Genomic DNA, 19,576 nt, shown 5'->3' with positions numbered 1-19,576 from the left:
AAGGAGTCTCCCATATGAGGTCTTCCCAATCACTTTTGCCTTCAGAGACCTGGCCACTCTTCACCGCGTACTTCTTTCCTCTCCTTACCAAACAGCTTCCTCCTGTCTCCTGCTTTTAACTGCCAGCAAGTGACATGTTCTGCGTATATGATAACCCTCTTGGCTAGTTCACTACAGCGACCACCTCCTGCATGCTCCAGGACTCTACTCTGGAGTCCCTCACTGTCTCTTCAGGCCTTCTGCTGCACCATCTCTCACTACTGCACTCCATTCCATCCTTCCTTGGCTTCCTCTTGTTGTGTCCCCTAAACATCACCCTCAACTTCAATCCAACCCTGATCCACCAGCTCCTCCCCGCCTCTCTGAGCCTGATGTATTCTTTTGACTGCTCTGAGACAGTGGAAAGTACTCGCCAGGCTTTGGGAATGCATTATCCTTCAGCATGGACAGCCTCCCTTTTGTCCACATTCACATAACACCCAGGAAGGAAGGCATGCAACTGTTTCTGTCCCAGGAATCTGTAGTTCCGGTTGTGCCGTCAGTCTCTCTTCCACTGATTTGCAGCATCAGAGAGTTGTAAAAAGACACCGCATCAGCAGCTGTTTGCCCTGGCCTAGGATCTTGGAATGAGGAATGAAAGACGGCATTTTCAAACCATTTTGTTGTGCAGAGAGTCTGGGAATTTGGATGAAAACTATCCTGGTTAAGGAAGGAGTTTCACAATGAATTCAAATGCAAAAAGCGTGTATGCAAGAAGTGGAAAAAAGGATATGGAGGCTACGGAGGAGGAGGACAGAAGCACTGCTTGGGTACTGAAGGACAAAATTGGAAAGGCCCGTCGGAGCCCAGCTGGAGCAAAAACTTGCATGCAGAATGGGTGACAAGAGGGATTCTGTGATTATCCTAGTAGCCAGTCTAGGAAAAATACAGGTTTGCTGAGAAATGGGGGACAAACTAGTGATGGATGCCTCAGTCCCAGCAGAGGCTGAGGTACTCAAAGCCTTCCTTGCAACGGTCTGTAGAAGCAAAGCCTGCTCCCAGATCTCAAAACTTACCATAAGGGTTTGGAAAGCTGAGGGACAGCTAGGAGTAGGGCAGCAACAGGCTCAATACTACTTAGAGAGGCTGGATATGTCACAATGCATGGGGTTGGATAAGATACACTACAAGGGTGCTGGGATACATCCAAAGCTGCTGAAAGAAGTGCCTGACGTGATTATGAGACTGCAGTCTTTCATCTGTCATCCCTGACAACTGGAAAAAGGGTATTGTTGTGGCCAACTGTATGGAAAGCAAGCGGGATGAATCGGGAACTCCAGACCAGCCATCCTTACCTCAGTACTATATCCTCTTGGCACCCAGTGTCAAATGTGCAAAGGGCAAGACTGTAATTGGGAAAGGTTGATACTGGTTTACCAAGGGCAAAACACCTGCCTTTGAAAATGAAAGGACTGGCAATATGGATTAGGGGAGAGTGGTTGATGTAACATACTTTGACATGAGTTACACTGCAGGTACTGTCCCACACAGCGTACTCCTTTGGAAGGAGAGGGAGGTATGGCAGCAAACCACTACTCAGCATACTGGGAAATGGGAAAATGTAAAATATCCCAGTGAAGGTGAATGACACCACCAGTAGAATAGCTCTTCCTAATTCCATGGCGGTGTCCTGGCAATGTGACATGGCCCAAAGAGTTCCCTGAGCAACACATCACGCTCTTCAACAGCCTTCTACACAGGGTAGAATACATCAGAAAGACTAAGCGTAACACCTAGACGAGATGATTGTCCATTAAAATATTCTATAGCACCGGAGGCAGAGGGAAAGCTAAATAGACTACACAATGCCATAACCAACTGACCAAATATTAGCAGATTTCCCCTAACTTTTTAATGAGCAGTCTCTGGAAATGGAAGAAGCATGCCACATCTATTGCCACCCCATACTTCTGATGTTCATCCACTAAATGTTGTTTTTCTTGACCACGTAATTTGTAGAGATGCATTTGTCCATGAAATATTTGGCACCTCCATGAGGCCAGGGGATATGTCAATGGAGAATTCACAGCCAGGGAGACAGCATGAGGAAGAAAGGCTTCACACTAGGCTCAGCTCGTTCATAATGGTCACTGTTGGAAAAATCCAACAGTGCATGTATCTAGGCATAAGCTGTTGGGCCCACTAGCCTGTTCTGGTAAAGTGCTGGCCATGGTGGAACAGCCAGCAGGATGCTTCAATGCAGAAGGCAGGAACTAAGATAGCAGGCCATACAGGTCGACTAGCATTTTTCTGTGTACTGGGGTGTGGAATAGGCTAGAGCAATACTAGAAGAGGTGGGTCGGAAGCTGTGAGGTAGAAGGGCAAAGTGCAGCGTGCCAATATATGCAGGTCAGTATGGATCTGGAATGGCTGGAGACAGGACCCCACAGTACCTACTGGTCCATTTTCTGACTCACGTGATGGTGCTTCAGAGAATAAGGCATTGTTGTTTCCTTACAGCGAAGAAGCCCTCTGTTCAGATTTCTGTCCCAGTCTACTAAGAATGAGGAGCTGGCATTAATGGCACAGACAGGAAATATGGAAAAGAGGGATCTTATGGCTCCTAATTGAGTGATCAAGGTAGAATGGAAAACCCTGGGTAGCAAGACTATTTTGGAGGAACAGTTGATTTTAAAGGGCAAATAGGAAGAAGGAGACAGAGCAGGGTGATGAGAAAACCTTCTTTGGCGTTGAGTCTTCCCCAAAATTCACTCATAAAAAGCCACTACCTGTCCCTCTTACACTTCCCTTCCAGAGACACCATTTTTCTTCACGATCAGCGCAGGCTCAGCTGCTAAGGACTCATGTCCAGTCCTTCCTCACCCCCCGAGACACTGCCCCCTCTCTGCCCATGAGACTACTGGTCACAACACAGCCTGCTACAGCATTGAACACTAACAGTGCGGTGTTGGCACTGGGGCTAGGAGGAATGGTAATGGGCCACATGCAGCTTTCAGTGTGGCTGAGTCCTCTATTTTCTCATCTACCTTCACCAAGAGGACATCATCACCTCTCAGTCTCCAGAGTTCTGTAAGAAAACAGATTAAAACAGTGCTGAGGGTTTCATACCTGTCTGTCAAGGTTTCAATGTGAACCAAGGGGGCAGACAGGGGGACATAAATTCAGATGATGTTATTTCAAAACTGGGAGAGATAGGAAGTCCGGTTTAAACACAGAAACATCTTCTATCCCAGCTACCATGGCCTGCACTTTTAACACCTGACCAAGTAATCAAGTACACTGCATGTGTGCAATCAAAGTGTTCACACCCACAAACCACACATCAGATATCTTTTTATCTCAGAAGAAAGACGTGGCCTCTAATATGAGTCTGAACTAGGTTCTGCAGAGTTGGTGGGAAGCCACTTCAAACATGGTTTTCATGGCTACGCTCCAAAACCTTCCTGGGAGCACCCATTTCTGAGAGCCGGGGAGCCGGGGACATGTCACCTTTGGCTCCCAGAACTCCCCAGTCAGCTGGCACCTCCCACAGCCCTTTGCACTGGCACCAGGCACAGCGCAGCCCCCTTCCCTTGTGCCCCTTTTCACTACCTTGCCCTTCCATGTCAGGCACCATGAGGGGATGACGACCCGCAAGCTGTGATACGCCTCTGCAGCGTTCCTGGTGTTGGGGCCCTGCACAAGCAAATACTCCTGGTGTCTGAGCCTCCGGTGCACGTCACTCCTTTAAGGCTTCCCATGAGCTTCAGATTTTCTCACTCTCTGCTTTTCAAGTGTTATTAACTCGGCCCGGCCCTTCCTTCAGCAGGAGAAAAAAAGGTTAAGTCCCAGTCAAGGAAAAGAAAAAAAAAAAGAAAGAAGCTGTCTCTTCATGAGCCACCACTGTGCAGGAAATTTTTGCTGAAGCTGAATTTCTAGTCAGCCCTGGCACCTGTGCTTTGGCTGCTCTGTCCTCACACCCACAGCCAGTCAGGGGCTGGACTTTCCATACCCAAGAAAAAATGTATCTCTCTCTTTACTTCTTCTTTTTAATTCTTCTTCTTTTTTTTTCTTTTTTTTTCTTTTGGCTTCAATTACACTTCGAAAAAGAAATCAGACTTGCTCACACAGCAAAATTGCCCCAGATGATGCATGTGGAAACACCGAAACCTGCCACTAATACGATGTTTTCCATTTTCGTTGTTGTTATTGTGACCAAAGCATTACAATGTACACAATTAGCTATGGGCTATGTATGACCAGTGTGAATACCATTCTTGCATGAGAACGGGGAAAAAGTCAGCACGAGGAAAAAGTCAGCACGAGAAAAAAGTCAAAGAGTAAAAGCAGGGTGATGCCGCTCCATCGGTCCCAAAAAGCTCTGCCTGTGGCATGAGATAAGGAAGCTGGAAAGCACTTCTTTCAAGGCTTCTGCACCGACAGTTTTTCTGAGACGGCCGAGCCCCTGCAGATTGCAGTGCAGTGGTGGTATCTCTCCAAAAAGTTGGCTTTGCTGACATTTGTCTTGGCCGGTTCTGTTTGTCAGGGCCCTGTCTTGCACTACCTAACACGGTTAGGAATCTACCTTTGCTTTGTGTTTATGGAAAGGCTGCTTCTATTATGCTACTCTGCTAACTTGAGTCTAGCTGAGCCAGCTGTATTTTGCATGCCAACCATTTTTCCCTGGCCATGGCATTTAATAGGCATTTTTAATGCCTTCCTGCAAGCAAGCAGAATCCCAACTTTGTGGACCAAGAGGTGAGGTCCCAGTGCTAGGAAGACTGTAGCTCCAGAATAGCTATTTGCTTCAGCTACAAAGGCTCCTGTGGGCATTCATGGTGGAGAGTATACCCGTGCTTCCCTTTTCCTCAAGAACCGATGACCTCTTGCCTGTGAGTCATAAGCTTCCAGAGTCCTATGAGACTTCATGTTATTTCACACGTAGCTCAAGAGCCTGTACTTTGGTGCTGTGGCTGTCACCTTTCTACTGCATATTCTCTTCTATCTTTTTCTTTCCCACTCTCTCACGGGCTCCTGTCAGAGTTCATACTCACCTCTCTCAGGCCCTGTTCCACCTTCTCACACTTATGAACGTCTCACCTTCCTTCCAGATGTCAGGGGTTTTTTAGCTTGCATCTCATTCCTCCTTTCCTTGGAGATCAGCAACCCCCCGTTCTCTTTTTACTGGTTGCTCCAGTACATTCTCATAACCTTCACTGTTTCCCTTCTGTACTCAGTCTCCTATGGGCTCTTCCATACACCATAAATTTCTCCAGCCATCCTGCTGCAGCAATATCTCTCCACACCTTCACCACTGCTCCCAGCTTTCATCTCCTCCTGGCTCTGCATCCCTATGCCTTCCTCAGTGGAAAATTATTCTGGTGACGCTGTCCTAAAACTTGTTGACTCTTTAGGTCATAGACTTGCATCATAGACTAGATTCAAAGCAGAGCTACGAGGCCAAGACGTGTCACTGAGAGCTTTGATCCATATCAGAGAGAGCACTTTGAAAGAAGTAAGTAAAGCAGAGGGGAACAAATATAGTCCAGACCCCAAAGTATTTAATGTATGAATACAAGTGAAAAACAAGATAGTATTCAGTCCAGGTGACAACAGCAGTTGGTCACAGGAATATAAAGAAAGCAATAAACTGATGAGCACTTGATGGCAAATTTGTTCATGGTGGAGAAGAAAATGGGATGAAGGGAAGACCAGAGCAGAAATGAAAGACTGGGTGATGTTTGGTCAGGTTGATCATTGCACAAGGGACCGGTTACTTGTTCAGCACATCATCTGCAGTGGTCCCACACTGCATGCCACAGTGACTGGTGCACCAATCTGACTGCCTGACACAAATTCATGTGACCATTTGCTCAACAAGAAAGGGTTGTGTAATGCAAGCAGAAAACAGACTTAACAGGTCAGTCATGTGTCTATCAGATATGCTGAAGCTGTGTCTCAAGGAGCAGGAAAAGACAATCTTGTAAGCACTGTGTATTCTAGTGGGACAGAACATAGAAACAAGGTTCACCACAGCAAGTGAATTGTTTTAAAACTTACACAGTCTGCCTCCACTAGATATGGCATACTTTTAAGTAGCACCAATTAAATTGTCTTAGCAACATATATTTTAGGAAACAAAACCATTTTCTTCCTAGTTTAAGCAAGCCTAATTTCCCTGAGTGCTGTCTCCTCCCAGCAGCATGCTATGAAGACAACTGTCTCTTGTCTGGTATCTCACATTGTAAAGCCGGGGCCAGGCTAAAACCTAAGAATGACAGACCAGAGCCACGTACCCCAGGTTTTCCAGAAAGCATCTCACGTGTCTTCAAAGAGCCTTTCTCAAAGCGGAGCCCATTTCAGGGCCAGTCAGGGATAGGATGCAGAGACTTGGAGTGTCCTACTTCCCACCAGCAGCAATACTTCACCAGCTCTGAGTACACCCAAGAAGTAACGTGGCAGTATTAACAGGAAAAAAGCCCATGGCAGCTAAACCTTGATTTCATATGCTGGTCGGGGGACCAGTTTGATTTTCAGAGGCCTGTGCAATGCTTTGAAGGTGTCTGCAGCGCCACTTGCACGCAGCAAGCCAGAACAAAGTTCTGTGGGTAGTGTCAGAGACATACCTGTCCAAGCCAGCTCTGCCACCCCGCTCAGAGTGGAATGACATTTTTGTGTGGGATTGCGGCGGCCGCGAGAACCGCCTACATGCTCGTTTGAATGTAATGAACAGTTTCAACTGAAAACAACCCATCTTCAAGCATTCAAACCACTTAATTGCAAACAGTTTTTTCTTTTGAAGCTTCCTTACAATTTTCAGAAATAAAATAACCACATCTAAAACACTCATTCCCCGGACAAGAGTCTTTCACAAAAACAACACAAATTTGGGGCTCAGTGCATCACATGCTTTGGCCCTGAATTATTTTGCGCTCTGGTTCCCATTTTGATAAGAAAATGGAAACCTTAAAGTTTGACCTAGATACAATCGATGAGTTTAGATGGCTGGGTTTTATTGTTTTCTTTTCAGCTCAGCCACAGAGCTGTAAATGAATCATACACCAGAGCCCTCCCCGGCTCTTAGACTCCTTGCACAGCAAACTCTGCAAAACTGAGGCAGCAGCTAGGAACATGCAGCAGTCAGGCATGTCAGCTTTCAGAAAGCCTGGCTCTGCGTTATGTTGAGCTGTTTCAGACTATACCTTATCCCCTACTGTTTCCTTGTTGCTTTGTGCAGCCTGCTGCCTCTCAAGTTGTAGTAGCCTGACTCTTCCTCTGACTTCCCTCCATCCTCTCCCTCTGAAGTATATTTTAGCTCCTTACTTTTTGATGTTCTCATAGTTTCTGCCTGTGAAACACCAGTGCAGACTCCTTGGGCTTGTAAGATGGCTGTATGACAGGGAAAGGAATGCACTGGAACAAGAGCTTGCTGCCTCATGGCAAGAGGTGGGTGAAGCAGACCCATGGGTGAGAGGATGCCACAGACCTGCCAGTGGGTCAGGAACGCCATGGCCCGCTCTCTCCAGGCAGCGGGGTTTCCTTTTCAGCACCCCTACCCTTTCAGGCACACAGCACTGAGTGTACACAGGCAAGATTCCTTTGCAGGAATCGTTTGATCATTTGGAGGGGGAAGAGCTTCCTCTTCACCTTCATGGCAGAGAAGTTGAGAACCACTCTCAGAAGAGGGCAGGGGCAGAAGTCTCAGGTGTTTTAGCTCTCAGCAGGACTCCTAAGCTCCAGCCACTTCCCTCTCCCCTCCTGTTACTGAGAAATGCTGGGAAAGGATTTGGATGCAAAGAAAAGGATTTGGGCAAACAAGAGCCAGAGCAGCACATCTTAGTTTAAAATAGGAATAGCAGTAAGGGAATGTATTAAGATGGTAATAGAGGCTGAGAGAAATGGTCATTTCCTCTAGAATGCAAGAGCAAATCCAGCATGCTAGGTTAGCCAGAAAGGTTGCAGGACAGAAGCTGGGGCTGTGCCAGGATGTAGTCCCAGGCTGTGATAACGGCATAAGAAACTGAACACCAGATATTTAGTTCTATAATTTTTATTTTAAAAACAGGAAACAACCACATTAATAAGCATATAAAACCCATCTGAAATATTCACAACGCTGTTACAGAAAAATAAAATAACAAAGAGATACCATGTGAGAAAGACCTACACATTTCGGTCCAAGCCAACACACATCTCTGATGCAAAATATGGAATGCTCCTATGCACAGCTGTAGAGGGAATATAGATGCCCATATAGAAATATGTCTAGAATTGCTGGAGGGTCAAAGGGCACAAAAACCTGTATAACTGAGCCAAAATATGAAAGTTGGGAATAGTCATATATAATACTTCTGAGAGTAAATATCTGGCATGGAAGCCCGGTAGAAAGCTGGGGAAAACTGGTTGTAATATGATTGCATTGTGCAAAGCTGGAATATTTCAAATGAAGTCACAGGAAGTATTTCACAGCACCAAGTTTTACCAATCTTTGCAACTGTTTCTCAGTAGGGAAGGTAGAAACATCACCATTAGTTAGTGAAAACAACAGATACGCACCCCCAGAATATACATCAATGGAAACTTCTCTGACCTGCTCTGAAGCAGTATGTTGTCAAGAAAGCTCGGGCTATCAATTTTGCTATCATTCCCATCCTTCTGAGCCTTTCTTCCTTTTACCCACCTTGGAATCTGTGGGCCTGCCTCTCTTCTAGGATATCCAGCGATGAACTACAGCATGAGTTTGCAGGTAGACCAGAGCTCAGTCAAGTCTGACAACAGAGGTCTTAGAGCAGCTTAAACTGGACATACCTCTGTGATACCATTAGCTAGCTTGTGCAGGTCTCTCTCCACAGGCTTGGAGTCTCTCAACAGAGCATTGCAGTCAGTGAAGCAAAGCTCCCAACCCTTGATTCCAAGGGTACTCTATGTGCTGCTTTTTGCCTTCCTGAACTGAACTATGCTAGCTTGGCAGCAAGGGCAGATGCACATATATTCTCAATTGCCTAGCAGTACAACAAGCAGGGAGACCAATATTTACTGATGTACAATTACCCTCTGCCATATCCCTTTTAACAGAGGCAGGATTACAGAGCTGTACACATCTACACAGCATGCTGCACACTGCTGGGCATCACATCATGCAGATCCTCTGGAGAAAGCACACAGGGCAAAAACATTTGGCCTACAACCAACCAGTGGACTGAGCACTACAGACCTTTCATGCTGCTGAACTAGCGAGCTCCAGTAGCTCTGGTCTATAGTCCTGCATCTCTACCGTTTTGATCTTACATGCCTTAAGTGACCATGCCTGTGTCCAGAAGGGTATTTATAAGAACAATTGCTAAGAAAATACAGCTTTGGAAAATAACTGTTATCTTCACACACCTGTTAAGTAACAATCTGCGAATTTCAGACTTTCTGACCTATTGGAATACAGCAGAAGGCAGGAAAAGTTACCTTCTGGTTTGCAATCACCACCCTGAATCATCCCATACAACGCCTAACCACGACTGAAAATATAAACACCACCCATTTACTGCAATACCGCACTTTCCAATCACTTGGGAACAATACTTAAAATCGCCACCTAAAAAAAATCCCAAATAACAGAGATTTTGGTGGACAAGCAAACATACCTCTTGTCACTAGTACGCAATTATTCACAGTTCTTTCCAAAGGGCATAAATAATTTAATGGTGATGTGCATAATTGGCTCTGTTGTAGATACCATCCAAAATGCCCAATCTCCTATTTAGTACCACATTTCTCCCTTACATTCTTATTGCACCTCAAATCTACAGCATCTTTTGTTAGAATAGCTATTTCTCTTAAACAACTTCAATTTCTTTATCTGTACATTTTTGTACACCATTAAAAAAATAAATATTTACAGTGACATACAAATAAATAAACTTAGGTAAAAGTATGCTTTCAGTCTGTCTATACAAAAAAAATAAAAGCAGGAAAAAATATGCATGCAACTTGGTCCCCTTTTTCCTGAGGCTGAAAAAAGTGCACACTGGATAGGAAAAAGCAAGGAGATGGCTTTTTGGTAGGCTTGTTAATTTCCAGTGTAACACTGCACACACACAGAGAGTAGACTCGAAGGGCCAGGGACTTTAGTGGGTCACTTCAACTCACTACAAAAATAGTCTTAGATTCAAATGTGTAACGGTCACTGCGTGCATAAGTATGTTAACCCCAAATAGCAATTAGAAGGTGAGAAAAGCAAAAATATTGCCAGCTCTTCTCTGTTCTCTTGGTGTTTTTTTTTGTGACAGGGAAGATGAAAATATTTTTGCAAGTGCCAGGTGCCTTCCAGTACTTGAAATGGGGATCACCCATATCAGATTTGCTTAATGTTGGTAAGCCTGGCAGAATGGGGGAATATGTGGGTGCAAAGAAGAAAATAGCAGCAATTGAGGGAGGGGAAAAAAAAATAAAATGTCCCAGTTCTCATGGTTTTCTTTGCTCATTCCTTTAATGACTCTTTAAGGATGTCAGAGTCGAAGGAGTGTGTCGTGAATCTTAGGCAACTTCTTTGTCAGGTTGTACGCTGTTCAGCTCCACCATGGGATTCTTCTCTACAGGTGATGTGGGGCTGGCTTCCGCTCGCCCTTCAAAGCCCCTGGAGATGTCTTCAAAAGTCCTGCCCTTGGTCTCCGGGACTTTGAAGAATGTGAAGACAAAAAAGATGACCAGGAAAACAAGGAAGATGAGGAAGACATAGGAGCCACATAGTTTCTGCAGGGATGACAAAAGCAGGAAGTTTTAATTTGAGAAGCTCATAGCAAGGTCATTTGCTGTTGACAGGTCAAAGTTCTACCACCTTTCTCCAAGAATGCCCTTACTGACTTTTTCTCAACACAGCATTGTTTAAAAAAAAATCAAGTTCCTGTGGGCTTCCAAAGTACTTTTATGTTCCTGAGGCTGACCAAAATTGAGGCCTTTAAAGGGAAAGTCTGATGTGCTAATTGAGACATCTCTTCCAACTGTTTGTAAGCTACAAGCAGTTAAGGCAGCAGTATTAACATGCGTGAGTCACAACACTTAACCTTCAGTAACAATCAGAACACAGAATCAGGGACCTCTGAAGGCTGACCAGCCTTCTGCTCAAAGCAGGGACAACTTCAAGGAGAAATCAAGTTAAGAGTCATACAGTCAGGTTTTGAAGTCTCCAAGGATGGAGATTCTACAATCACTCTGGACACCTATTCCAATGCTGCAGCACTCTCGGTGCTTTGCAAACTGTGTCCTTACCTCTGCATAGGGGAAGAGCATTCCCACCAAGAAATTAGAGGTCCAGTTGGAGCAACCAGCCACTGCCATGGCTGCAGGCCGTGGGCCCTGGCTGAAGAGTTCTGCCACGATGAACCAGGGAATAGGGCCAGGGCCAATCTCAAAAAGAGCCACAAAGCCAAAAGTGGCAACAATGCTAATGTATCTGATCCACTGCACGATATCCTGCAAGGAAACAAAACATGATTGGCTGCAGTTTGAGACAAACATAGCACAGCGCAATGCCATCTCCAGTGTCACAACTTTTTCAGCTGCACTGCTAACACTGTGGCAGTTTCTGCAGTTAGGAAGTTGCACGCTCCACCACACACTCAGCTCTAGCCCCAGCTGTACCTGCCTACAGGTTAGAATTGCAGGGCAAGGCAGCTGTCCAGGGGTCAGCCTGGACAAGAACACTAATTACTCACCTTCAGAGCTAAAGCGATGGTCATAAGAACAGCACAGACAGCCATGCCACCCAAACCAACCAAATGGAGAGTCCTGCGCCCTGCACGCTCCACCAGAAACAGCTGGAAACATGGCAGAAGGAGAAAAAAAAAATAGTCTGTGACTTTGGTAGCAAAAGCTGAAGAGGCTCCCTTGCTCACTGTGCCCTGCACCTCTTTATCTGCCTGTAGCCCTCCAATGCCAGTGGTGATGTCAGTGCAAGTCACCAGGCTGCCCCATGCTTGGCTTAATTTTTTCCTACTGCCTTCTCTTTTTTTCCCCTCCCATGCATTCCTTTTCACCCTCCCTTTCTTTTAAAATAATACCTCTTTCTCCCCTCCCACAATGCTTTTAATGCATTCTTTTCTTTGCTTTTATAGGCCATTGCCTAGCCCAATACTTTGCCACAGCCTGGCTACTTGTGTTCAGTTGCATTTCCCAAAAAAAGCACAGGCAGGCAGACAGACAAGTTACCTCTCACCATAAGGCCCTGTTCCACTTACCGACACAACAGTGAAGACTGTGTTTACTACGCCAGCTCCAATAGTGGCATACACAGGCTGTGTGATACCAGCTCTTTCAAAAATCCCTGTAGAATAATAGAATACCTGGGAAAAGAAGCGGAAGTTGGACACCATCACAATTCCAGTGTTTAAGAGCATATTCCTCTTTCTCTGCCTCATGGCTTGCAGGCCCAACAGGGAGTTTCTAACAAGCACTCAAACAGCATAAAACTTCCAGTGAAAGTTCATTCACTTCATGCAAGACTGCAGTGTTTTGCTGGGGTATGTCAGGCAAAAGTGAAAGCCAATATAATCTCCACCTTCCATTTTAGCAATCTCTGCAGTATCACAAAACAGTGAACTCCAGTCAAGGTGCAAAGAGGTTTTTGGAAGCACAGTTCTCTCAACATTAGTGGCATGTGCAAGTATAGCTAGAGATAAGGGAGGCCCAGCAGATGGGACAGAAGGTAACTCACAGCATTGATGCCCGAGAGCTGTTGGGAGAGCTGCAGCATGATGGCAATGATAATGGCTTGACGGTAGTTTGGAGAACGGAAGAGCTCTGGCACAGTTGCCTTCTTTTCCTGGGACATTTTAGCACTCTCTTCTTTCATCTCCAGGATGTCTTGAGACACATCATGTGTACCACGGAGCTTTTGAAGAACTGGTCGTAGGAATAAAAAAATGCCAGCTATATATAATAGCCCCATGGCCAGTAGGTGCCCCCCACCCTGCCCTGCTATTTCAGGGAGGGCACACTGGGAAGACTGGACCACCTGCCAGTCAGTGTTTGGGCCTGCTGCATGGGAAAGACCATGCCTCTACAAGCAGCCTTGCTATCTTTTCAACCCAGAGGTCAGGGTGTCACGATCAGCATGGAAACCAGGCCCGGGCCCTGCCCATGTTGCTTGATCTCCAAAATTACATTTGATCCCTAATTCTGCACGTGTGCTTGCCAGAGCTGACTCCAGGCCTCTGCCATAGGAGAGGGAAACACCCTCCAAATTCCTTGTTAAACATCAGCCTATTTCCTGCCTTTCAGGAGGAGCTAACAGCTGCAGGAGCTGGCCCTACTACATCCCACCAGGCCAGGTGCCACTCCTCACATCTTAATCCCACCCGGAGCCTCTGTTGGGTTGCCAGGTTTCTCACACTTCCCAGCACTGGCACAAGCTATAGGATGGGAGGGTAGGCCTGCCGCCCTCTGGGAGTCACACCCTGATCCACCACAGGCTCCGGAGTCACTCCCGGCCTCCCACTCAAGTTCAGTGCAGGCTGGGAGCCAGAATACAGCCCTGCCCCTTCAGAGATGAGTTCTTACCTGCTTGCGCTTTCTCTTCCTCCATCTTGTTGATTAACAGGAAACGGGGGCTCTCAGGGCAGAAAAGAAGAGCCACGCACTGTAGGATTGCTGGAAGGATCGTGAACCCCAAAAGCAGTGGCCAAAGGGCTTCAGTCCCCATGATTCCCTCCAGGCCAAAGATCTACACCAAGAATTGGAGAGAAATAGTGTGATTTAAATATTCCAGTTCCTTATCCAAAACAGTGAGTATGACAGGACAACATACTGCACCCGATGGTAAGTGTGGCCCACCTCACCCTCCCCCAGCCCTCCTTTTCCCTGACGGATGGATCAGGTTGTATCTAGCCTACCTGGGCCACCAGGATGCCCACAACAATGCCCAGCTGGTTGAGGGTGCCAAAGGCTCCACGAAGGCTGGTGGGTGAGACCTCACTGATGTACATGGGCACAAAGCCAGTGCAGAGACCACAGAAGAGGCCAATGACGAAGCGGCCAATAATCAGCATCTCCACTGCCTTTGCCATTTTAGAGAAGGCCATGAGAGTGCCACCAGCAAAGGCCAAGATGTTCACCAGTAGCATGGAGTTCCTCCTGCCAGGGTAAAGATGTCAAGACTGAGCTCAAACTGGCAATATAGTAGGAAAATCACTGTGAGAGGGGTAAACCTACCTATGACCCCCACGAGAACAGAGTAATTCCTGTTCGGCTTCTGCCTTGGCCTGCAAGCCTTTCTTTTTGTAGCCCACAAATTCCTGCTTCCTCCACCACCTCCTCCTCCTCCCTTCCTCTCACCTCTGCCCTCTTCCTCCCAGCAAACCCACTGTACAAGGGAAAAATTCCCTCAAGGCTTGGATCCCTCTTCCCAACTCACCTGCCAAATCTGTTGACGAACAGGCTGACTGAGAAGGAGCCGATCATACCTCCTACCGAGAATATGGCCACAGAAAGGGACCACAGAGAGGTGAGGAGCTCTGGGGAGACAGCCTCCCCGCTCCGTTCTGACAGGGTTCTGTTGAAGAACCTCTGGATGATCTGCAAGAGAAACCAGGCGGGGACACAGTTACAATCCAGTGGGAGGCATTTTGCACTGGGGAGTGGGAATATTACTTCTGATTTCATAGAGGCAAAAAGCAAGGATAGACCCTAAAACTTCAGTAGGCAGCAACAAGTCATACAAGGGGAAGATGAGGGTGCAGAAAGAGGAACTGTCACTGAGTTCAGTTGACAGCTAGCAGTATGAGGGAGAGATTGCTTCATTGAACATGGGGGTTGAGGCAGTGCTTAAGGAAAACAGGCTTATCATCTGAATGTTTCTGGATGATGCGAGTCACTGGTGGTGCTTGGGAGGGGGTGTGAGACAGATGGGAGTGAGAGAGAGCAAGAAAGTGTGACCAGAGATTGGATGGGAACATTTACAGCAATACCAGAACTCTGGCAGCAGGGACAGGCCTTCTGGGATGGAAATAGTTTTGAGACACAGAAAATTTCACTGGTATACCTGATTTCACATGTATACCTGAAAAACCACAGCATTATGCAAAACAATCCTCTGTCCCACAGGGATGTGACAGGGCTATGCTGCTAATTTCCAAGGCATCCTCTTTGATAACGAGGGAAATTCTGCAAGGGCCAAGCGGAACATGGCCCGAGTATGTGCCCCCAGCAGATGGCAGCAGGACATTAGATAGAGAGGACCACCACATACACAGCCGTCTTCCCCCCACCCCCCCCAACGTGTGATGTGACATCTATTCCCGGAGACAGGGTGGATGTGGTATTGGTGACTCAGTTCCTGAGAGAGAGGAACCATCTTATAGTTACAAGAAAACCACGTTTCTCATTTTCTTCATCTCTTCTCTTGTTTCTTAGGCTACAATCATAAGATGCCTTAGAGTGCCCCAGTCACAGCCCTTTTACAAGCACTGAACCTACACTTAACAAAACAAATGAATAAACAAACAAAATAAACAAGCCTGAGATGATCCCTGAGATAGACTAAACTAGAGCAACCATAATTCCTACCAACCCTCAACTGTTTTCTGCATGCTGCTCTCTACATTCCTTTTGCCTTGCCTGGCTTGTTCTGATTCAAAACTGAAGTGTCCCACGTTCCTCCACATAAAATATAGACCTACCAGGAAATGGCAGATGGAGCCCTCCTGCCCCCTCTGAACTCCTAATTAAGAGAATTAACCTCTCTGCCCGATCTCTCTCCTCCCCAAAACTTTGTGCTTCCTGTCCATTGTTGTAGTTGAGAGGGGGTTTTGAATGTCTTCTTGACCTCATAAACCAGAATGAAATTAGCAGCTGCTTGGGAGACAGCTCCTCTCCTTTCTATATCTTTGTTTTCCCATCAGACCCTCACACTCATACTATCTCCTCAACTCATTCTGCCTCTCACCTTCTCAGGAGCATTGATGACACCAGTGTTGTACCCAAACTGGAGAGATCCAATGGCAGCAACGGCAACAGAATAGATAAGGGGTGCTGTGATTTTCTGTGGAAAGGGAGAGAAAACAATTATTTAGTTAACTTGGTTATTCATGCTTTCTACACAACTTGAGTTTCTCTTCAGTATAAACAGCAGCTGCAGCTCACAGACACCATGTGCAAGTGCACCAGGGACAGGGAATGGGCTTTTTTTCCTGCAAGGGTGGATACCAGTAACAGAGACCCTGGAAAGGGAAATGCAACTCTACAGCAGGAAAAAGTTCTGTGACTAGAATTAGCAGGGCCTGTCATGGCCTCCCTTTTATTATCTCCAGACCTTCCATCAACTATTACCAGCTCATTAGTAATGAATACACCGGCTGCATTACTGACTGTTATTTTGGGTTGATCTGCTTTACAGAAAAGCTTTTGCTGATCTCTGGCATGTCATGAAACAAGGGTCTAACTCTTCCCCGTGCCAACTGACAAGTTCCCATAAATCGAGTCTCAGATCTGGCAGTCACTCCTAACAGTTAAAACATGCACTCTTCAGCAACAGGCCTGCTTTTCCCAGGCTAGAGCTTCCCAACCCTGCCCCAGGCTACCTGGCAGGCAGCCTGTCTCGCAGAGGCAGCAGCAGTGCTGCCAACCTCCCCGTTTATTTTTCTTGAAGATGTGGCAATACTTGGTATTTTTAAATGAAGCGCAGTCCCTGGAATTTGAATATATGTGACTATTTATTAAAATAGAATAAAAATTGCTGATCCCTCAGAGCTGTAGAGGAAGCTTGTAGGTCCAACCTCAGAAGGCTCACAGACTGAGAAATTTAAGTGTCAGTGAAAATCATCTGACATTTTCTACGTTTTTAAAGCTTGTGGCATTTAATCCAGCTCTGTGTTAGGGAGGCATGGGGGAGCAGGTGACTCAGGAGTTGGCACTTAGATGGCCAGTGCTTGAGTTGGCACAATTTGGAAAGATCATGTTTCTGTCTCAGGAGGGATTGGAAGCTTTTCAAAAAATATTAACAGTCCCTTTCCCAGGGCTTTCTAATTATTGCCCTAAGGCTGGCAGAGGAGAGAAAAGTACTCCATGGGCCTACTGTTACAGCTCTTCCAGTGTCTCACTTTCCAGCTCAGCTCCAGGAGCAGTGGCTCCCAAGGCTGCCCAAATTTTTTGCCAATAACTTTCTGCAAGAGCTCATACCACCTTTACCAATCTTTCAAGCCAAGCACATAGGTGCTTCTGACCTGCACAAACCCCACATAGCTACCAGTTATGCCCCAGTAAACAGAAACTGGGGAAATTACTCTCAGGCATGGTTTTCCCCACCTACATCATGTAAATGTCTCAGTCCGAGCTCTCTTCCTGAGAAGGTTAGTGATGGAGACAAAGGGGACAACGTCCTTTTCTTGCTGGTGACAGATGATTCCCGAGGTAGGGTTCACACCTGAACACACCCTAGGTGGTAACAGGCCTTCTCCCTGCCACCCCATGACCACTCCCCTCATTTTTGAAATTGAGGGAAACTGGCACAGAGCCACAAGGACACAGCTCTTTCAAAGCACCTGGATGTCTGTAAACAGGCATTAAGCCATCTAAGCACTTTTAGGACTCCAGGCCAGGTCAGCCCTAGTCAGCGGGTATAACAAAGCTAAGGACAAAACCTAGCTCTCCACATTTTCAACACAGTGACTCAACACAACAGCATCTTTCCCCCCAGGGTTCTGCTTTGTCATGGCTTGCAGTGATCCCAGCTGGCCTTTTTCTTCTGGGTGCAGCAGGGACCATAGGGGTACCTGCTTTGTGGTACCCCTTACCTACATGGTACATTCACATAAGCTATGACTAGGTCGGTTCTTCTACCCTCTTTCATACTCCCTTCTGGCCTGCTATTCCTCTCTTGCCCACTCTCTTACAACCTAGACATCACATGGCCTGACCCATCCCCTCCAGTGAGCCAGACTGTGATCTAATGTATGGAACATTTGTTACTGCTGGAAGCGCCTCACTTCCCAAAAGGCAAACAGGGAGCTCAGAAATAGTACAGCTACACCCACCCTACCCAAAGGCTCAAGGCTAAGGTCTGTACACCAGCAAAAAATTCAAACCACCACCCCTCCCTCCAACCACAGGCATCAGCAGCATTCATTTTCCAGGAGATCCTTCTCACCAGCCCCCCATCTCCTTCACTGACTAGAAGCTCAGAGCAGTACAACTTGTTGAACTCTGCTTTAGTGGCCTCCCAGCCCTCCTCCGAGCGACCTTGACCAGATGCTCTCCTTTCCTCTGCTTCATCTTCTCACACCACCTGCATCTCTCATCAACATGGCGGTGAAGGCCCCCGGCTTCCCTGATTCTGCTGCTCCTGGGTAACTGTAATCCCCTCACATCCTGCACCGGGTTCAGGTGGATATTTGCCGTCCCTCTTTCCTCATGCCTGCCTGCTTTTCTCCCTTGATGCATTCAAACACACGCAGTCATTAGCTCACTCCACCGGTGCGCGCCTCACTCGTAGCTACAAGATGTACTAAAATACCGGCAAACGCTCTGTCCTCTGCTCTCCAAAGGGGAAAAGGCGAAAGGATATGCTTTGCTTTCTTCTTGAAATTTAAAGACATTTTTACTGTAAGCCATGCCACCACGAAAAAAAGAAAAGCCTTTAAGACTAATCCCCTTTTTAGCATCTTGAACCCAGGGACAAACAAACGAGTGCTTCTCTGCCAGCAAAAAAAGCTTCGTGATCGATACAACAAAACACGGAGAGCATCATGTGAACCATCAGGCCACACGGACAAAAACAAATCGATCTTGCGATCTGCAACAACCCCTCGCAAACTGCGTGTGCCGCCGCCCCCCCCCCCCCCGCCTCCATCCCGCAGACGAGGCTTTTCCCGAGTCACCCGCTCAAGGACCGCAGCGGTGGCCTGCTGCCGCCTCCGCCGCATCCACCTTCACCACGACCGACACGCACCCGGCGGCGGCGGGCAACGGCTCGGCGATGAATCCCAACCACCCTCCAGTCGCGACCACATCCCGCCCCCATCCCCGACTCTCCGCCGAAGCGCCCGGGAACCCCACCGGCGGCTGCCACCCGCAGCGGAGGGAAGGAATAAATCGCCGCTGCCTCCCTACCTTTTTGGCATCCATCCTCGTCGGCGAACGGCGACCGACTGGCAACGAACGGCGAAGGAACGGCGGCGAACGGCTGCCGGCCAACGGCTGCTACTCCCCACCTAACGGAACCCGCGAGGAGGCGGCGGCTCCGCCCACACACCGCGACCGCCCCGCGCGAGCGCACGCCTTCACCCCCGCCGGGGCCGGCGCATTTATGGCCTCTGTCGTAGTGGGCGGGGGCGGACGGGCGGGCCCGGGGAGGGGCCCCCTCGCGGTTACCCACCAAAAAAAAAAAAAAAAAACAACGAAAAAAAAAAAACCCAACAAACGCAGCCAAAACACTCCTGTGAGCTCACACCACTTTCTGACTTCAAACTGACATCAGCGGCCTTCCGGCAGCGTGCGTGCCGAGCGGTCGGGCTGCCATGGTGCGCGGCGGGCGGCCCGCGCCGCCGGCTGCCCGGCTCCGGAGGGGGGGCTCGGGGACAGTCACAAGGGTGGAGGGGAAGCGTTTGCCACACGC

The 19,576-nt window shown here is 47.5% G+C and overlaps 1 protein-coding gene across 1 annotated transcript; it reads right to left on the bottom strand.

The window, feature by feature from the left end:
• Positions 1–8,016: 8,016 nt before the first annotated feature.
• LOC141743775 (solute carrier family 2, facilitated glucose transporter member 3) lies at positions 8,017–19,239 on the bottom strand. The gene is made up of 10 exons (XM_074588703.1): positions 19,072–19,239; positions 15,911–16,006; positions 14,381–14,541; positions 13,860–14,100; positions 13,528–13,690; positions 12,683–12,870; positions 12,207–12,311; positions 11,685–11,786; positions 11,239–11,442; positions 8,017–10,722 (listed from the first exon to the last, which is right to left on the bottom strand). The coding sequence occupies exons 1-10, from the start codon at positions 19,084–19,086 to the stop codon at positions 10,507–10,509; spliced, it is 1,491 nt and encodes a 496-aa protein (XP_074444804.1). The 5' UTR covers positions 19,087–19,239; the 3' UTR covers positions 8,017–10,506.
• Positions 19,240–19,576: the final 337 nt, after the last annotated feature.

This window comes from Larus michahellis, chromosome 1, assembly GCF_964199755.1.
Source record: "Larus michahellis chromosome 1, bLarMic1.1, whole genome shotgun sequence".
NCBI lineage: Eukaryota > Metazoa > Chordata > Aves > Charadriiformes > Laridae > Larus > Larus michahellis.
This window is presented reverse-complemented; position numbering and strand designations above follow the sequence as displayed.

Excerpts from the sequence above, each read along its gene's own strand:
- LOC141743775 (XM_074588703.1), bottom strand. Across the intron at positions 12,312-12,682 it reads AGCTCTCGGGCATCAATGCT|GTATTCTATTATTCTACAGG; the intron begins GTGAGTTACCTT and ends TTCTTTTCCCAG. Across the intron at positions 11,787-12,206 it reads CAGTCTTCACTGTTGTGTCG|CTGTTTCTGGTGGAGCGTGC; the intron begins GTAAGTGGAACA and ends CCATGTTTCCAG.